At 44.2% G+C, this 5,490-nt stretch overlaps 1 protein-coding gene across 1 annotated transcript; it reads right to left on the minus strand.

Moving 5' to 3' along the window:
* Positions 1-388: 388 nt before the first annotated feature.
* LOC117459959 (putative nuclease HARBI1) lies at positions 389-1,144 on the minus strand. Its single transcript, XM_034101139.1, has one exon. The coding sequence runs from the start codon at positions 1,142-1,144 to the stop codon at positions 389-391; it is 756 nt and encodes a 251-aa protein (XP_033957030.1).
* Between the last annotated feature and the right edge of the window lie 4,346 nt (positions 1,145-5,490).

Here is a 5,490-nt window from a genome sequence, read left to right on the forward strand (position 1 = left end):
ATCGGTTTCCTGCTGAGAACCATGGCCTCAGATTTGGAGGTGCTGATCCTCATCCCAGCCGCTTCACACTCGGTTGCGAACCGATCCAGTGAGTGCTGAAGGTGAAGACCGATGAAGCCATCAGAACCACATCATCTGCAAAAAGCAGTGGTGCAATCCTTAGTCCACCGAACTGCAGACCCCCCCCCCCCACGACTGCGCCTCGAAATCCGATCCATGTATATTACAAACAGGATTGGTGACAAAGCGCAGCCCTGGCGGAGGCCAACATAATAATAAATGTTTATGCTCATGAAAGTATCACAACAAAGATTGTCAATCACAACTGTAATTTAGATTAAATAAAAAATATCTTCAACAAAAAAAGTCCATCATCTGTCATCACCTTTCAAAAGTAATTGCGGACAATAGCATCTGGCCTTGCACCACCACTCAGTCTCTCATTTAGAGGGAAATCCATAGGTGGGCCTAGATCATCAGCAGAGGCGAGGGGCTCTGGGGTATCATCGATGTCAGAGAGAGGGACTCTGCGATGGACAGCGATATTGTGTAGCACAATACAAGCCAGTGTTATTTGGCATGCTCCTTGGGGTTCCACTCTCAGATAGTTGAGGCATGCAAAACGCCTCTTCAGTACTCCATTCAAGCACTCAATGGCACACCTTGTTCTTCCATGGGCGTTGTTGTAGCGCATCTGTGAAGGAGTGTTGGCCGTGGGAAAAGGTGTCATCACCCATGGTAGGAGTGGGTAGGCACTGTCGGCTAATATAACTCCATCCGGCCTGTTGGTTTGGAATTCAGTGAACAACCGGCTCTCTCTGAAGATACGTGCATCGTGGACTGACCCAGGCCATCTCACAACACAGTTGGTAAGGTCAGTATCTCCCACAAGTTGCACATTGATGCTGTGCCTCCCTTTCCTGTTGACATATTCCCACTCCCTCTGACGAGGTGCTTGAATATGTACATGGGTGCAGTCGATCTCCCCAATGGTGTTGGGCATGTCTCCCAGAAGAAAAAACTTCTGCTTCACTTTGGCAATCTGGCCATCAGTGGGAAAAGTCACAAAGTGATCCAGCAGGCGAGCCAGTGCATCAGACACAGCTGTCACCACTTCACCCACTGTTGTCCTGTGGACTCCCATGCTGTCAGCTATGACCTCATAGAATGTTCCACATGCGTAAAAGCGCAGGGCAATGAGGACCTGTTCCTCTACAGTCAGAGCATGACTCCGCAAGGTTCTGCACTGCAGTTGTGGCCTGACCAGATCAGCATGTAGTTGATGTCATCAAGTCCAAATCGAAAACGATTGTACAGTTCTTCTGTTGTGTACTGTTGGAGAGGTTTGGGGCGCTCGGTGTGGACCCTTTGGCGGTAACCTCTCCTTCCAGCATGGAAGATGTGAACAATCCCTGCCATGACTGTATTCTGACTGTTGTTTCAGTCAGTAGGCCTACATACGTCTCTGAATAACAACTAATTGCAAATACACACCTGGAATGCATGTCCAGATTGGTTAGGGCCTGTGGTTAATTATGTAATTAATAGCAAGGCCAGACATATACAACTAATTGCTGACCTGACCAAACCATTGAGTTGGAAAGATGGACAAAAAGGGGCCTAATTTTACATCTACTGAGACCCATGCACTGCTGCAGGGTGTAAGGAACAATTATGACTCCATAGTTGGTAGCTTTAACAGAGAGGGTGGAGCGACTAAAGTAAAGAGCGGAATATGGATGGAAGTTACAGACAATGTGAATGCCACAGGATCTGGACACAAGAGGACGGTGGACCAAGTGAGGTTGAGGTGGAAGAATTTGAAGCAGCAAGCTACCAAAGACCACAGCCAGGCTAAAAACCGACAGACGGGTAACAAACAACATAAAAGGGGACAATACACAGACGTGGTACTTGATATCATTGGTGGTCAGCAGTCACAATCTTTACATGGAATACCAAACGTTGTACTGGATGGTGAGTCGCAGGTATGTGTGATTTTATCCTTGTCCCTATAGAACTACAATTATTATCTTGTATAATTGTTATTTTCATAGTACTACAATGGATATATGTCTTATATAGATCCTAGTACTACACTTGTCCAGGTTGCATGCTTGTGATCATCTTATTAAGGGGTATAAAGTATATTGATAAACTTTCATTTCAGGTCGTCAATGCACCTGATGTGACACACACCATTGAAGATGAGGTCCTCCTGACCAGAGTTGGGTGTAACGCGTTACTTTGTAACGCGTTACACCCAACTCTGGTCCTTGTAACGCGTTACTGTAATAATATTACTTTTGTCGGTAACGGAGTAGTGTAACGCGCTACTTTTATAATTCAGTAATCTCACTACAGTTACTAACATTGCCCCGACACGCGTTACTTCGTTACTTACTAAAATCAGTCATAATCAAACCTCAACAAACACCAGCAAAGAACACATGCTAAGGTGAAGCTAACGTACAGCTATATTTTGTTTGTTTATATCACGTAGTCTGTTCTTCTTCTCTTTTTTCGGGTTGTTGCCTGTTTTGAATGACGAATACACACTACCGCCGCCTGCTGGTAAGGAGAGTTATTGCCACTCACGCATGCGCAGTTCGTACGTGCTCGGCTGAAGTCTTTGCGGTGTCTGGTTCCAGTGCAACACATGGCCAACACGCAGGAGAACACGCCGACGCAACAGCGTGAGCAGAGATAGACTGCGCAAAATATACAGATAGCAGGAGACAGAGGACAGCCATGGTCAGATAGCAGGAGACAGAGGACAGCCATGGTCAGATAGGAAAATATTCAGGAGCTATCTGGATCAGTCTTATGCGACAATGGAAACTGAACTAAAGAGAACATTTGAAACTTTAGCAGTCTGCGTGATCTGCCTGCAGGGAGTGGCGGGCCGGCCCTGCGAGAAAAGTAACGAGTAAAGTAACGAGTAAAGTAACAAGTAAAGTAACGAGTAAAGTAACGAGTAAAGTAACAAGTTACTTTATGTAGAGAGTAACAAAGTAGTGTAATATATTACTTTTTTTAAAGTAATATGTAATATGTAATATATTACTTTTTTTAAAGTAATATGTAATATGTAATATATTACTTTTGTTTAGTAACGACCCGATCTCTGCTTCTGACCCATGTGGATCCAGAAGCTGGACCTTCAGCCAGGCATGATGACACACTGCAATGAGAAAAGAGAAAATGCAAGCACACCAGAAAATGCAAGCACACCAGAAAACCAGAGCAGAGGGATGATGCCTACGAGATTCTGCTGAGCCGTGAAACGGAGAGGGCAGAGATGCAGATCCGTCTGGCCGAAGAACAAATACAGCTGTGCCGGCTTCAGCAAACTGAAACCTCACTGAGAATTCAGCTCCTCAAAGCACGCCTGGATGATCCAGCTGCCTTTGAATGAATGCTTTATTGTTGTTACCCTAGTGGGAGTATTTTTTTAAATTACAATTTCATTATGATTTGATGTCCTTTATGTATTTAAAAATATAATTAAACATTATAGATGTCTCTGCAATGTGGTCTCTTGTCTTCCTTGTATTATTTTTCATATCCACTAGATGGCGATCGGTAGTATTAAAGCACTGATATTCAGGATCTAGTCATCTTGAAAAATCGTAATCTGGATCAGACTGATCCTATCCTGAATTGCTTTGAACTCCAGGGACAAAATGTGGCCTGACTTGTCTGATCCTGGATCACACAAAATGGGATTTCAAAATCTGATCGGATCTGATTGAGATTAAAAGCTTTGAACTCTTGGACCCAGAGGATGTGCTGTAATGCCCAATGTCCACCTGGCACATCAACCCACCCTCAGCATTCACAGCCTCCATGACCACGTTCACCTTCGTAAGGACATTGTAAAAGTCTTTGCTAAGACACTTAAATATGTGGCCTTAGGACGAAGCCAGGGCGGAGCCTCTGTTAGCCGCGGACGAGCTAGCCAGCATATAACTGGACCAGCCCTATCACTACCTGCAAGAGAATATCGCAGATATCCCCTTGGACCAGGCCCCTACCCCCCTCCACCATTATTACCACACCTTCAGAGCCACCCACCCAGAACCAGAGCTACAAGCAAGACAGGCCAGCAACACTCCAATAAACTCAAGGCCCATACCAGGATATCAGCCCTGCCCCCCGTTTCAGCAACCAGCTCAGAAAAGCTACGCCACTGCACTGAAGACCCCACCAAACATCGGCAGAAACGGAGCCGACCTGGGAGAGATCACACACCTCCTTAGCCTTATATGCACCAAACTGATGACTTAACACACACACACACACACACACACACACACACACACACACACACACACACACACACACACACACACACACACACACACCTGTTTATCTCATTTTTAATGTATTTGTATTATTCACAATGACCACTTCAATGACACCATTCTCCATCTCTATGTGGAACATCCAAGGTATACATTCTTCTCTGTTTGGACAGAAATATAGAACAGATGAATTTAAAGAGAACACACAAAATGTAGACATTATTATCCTCCAAGAGACCTGGTGTAGATCTGATTCCAACATCCACTGTCCCCCAAATTACAAACAAATTATTCTGCCCTCGATCAAAAACCCAGCAATTAAAAAAGGGAGAGACTCAGGAGGCATTATAATTTGGCACAAATTCGAACTCTCAAAATATATAACAATAACAAAATCCGAGCCCTCCCACATCTGGATTAAACTATCCAAAAGCATCACATGTACAGAAAATGATTTCTTTTTATGTACAATATATGTTCCACCGAGTGACTCTCCTTACTACAGCAAGGAAATATTCCCAAACGTCCATACCCAAATCTGCAGATTTCAGGCCCAAGGAAAAGTGTTGATCTGTGGAGACCTCAACGCACGTACTGGAACCCATCCAGACTCGAGTATGAGTCTGGATGGGTTCCAGTACGTGGTAACAAACATATATTTGAACAAAACTTTCCCTGCAACACCACAAATCTTCCTCGCCATAATTCTGACCCTCAGATAAACAAGAATGGGAGAAACCTGCTCCGACTCTGTCAAAGCCTCGGTCTGTACATTGTTACCGGTAGGTTTAGAGGTGACTCTTTGGGAATACCCACCTTCTGCTCATCTCTTGGCACGAGTACCGTAGATTACATGATAACTGATTTGGACCCGCTCTCTCTCAGTTAATTTATAGTCAAACCTCTAACACCTCTATCGGATCACAGCCAAATTACTGTGTTCATGAAAAGAACAGAAACTAACAGTCCACAATCTGAACCCAATAATCTGTTTAACATCAAAAGAAAATACAAATGGGCTCCAGACAGTGCACAAGAGTTCCAGAAAGCTATCGGAAACGAACAAATTCAAAGACTCTTAGACAACTCTCTGGACACAACATATGACCGCAATAAAGAAGGCATAGACCTGGCAGTTGGAACAATTAACCACATCTTCATGAGAACAGCTCATAATTCCCAA

Source organism: Pseudochaenichthys georgianus, chromosome 15 (genome assembly GCF_902827115.2).
Source record: "Pseudochaenichthys georgianus chromosome 15, fPseGeo1.2, whole genome shotgun sequence".
Classification (NCBI taxonomy): Eukaryota; Metazoa; Chordata; class Actinopteri; order Perciformes; family Channichthyidae; genus Pseudochaenichthys; species Pseudochaenichthys georgianus.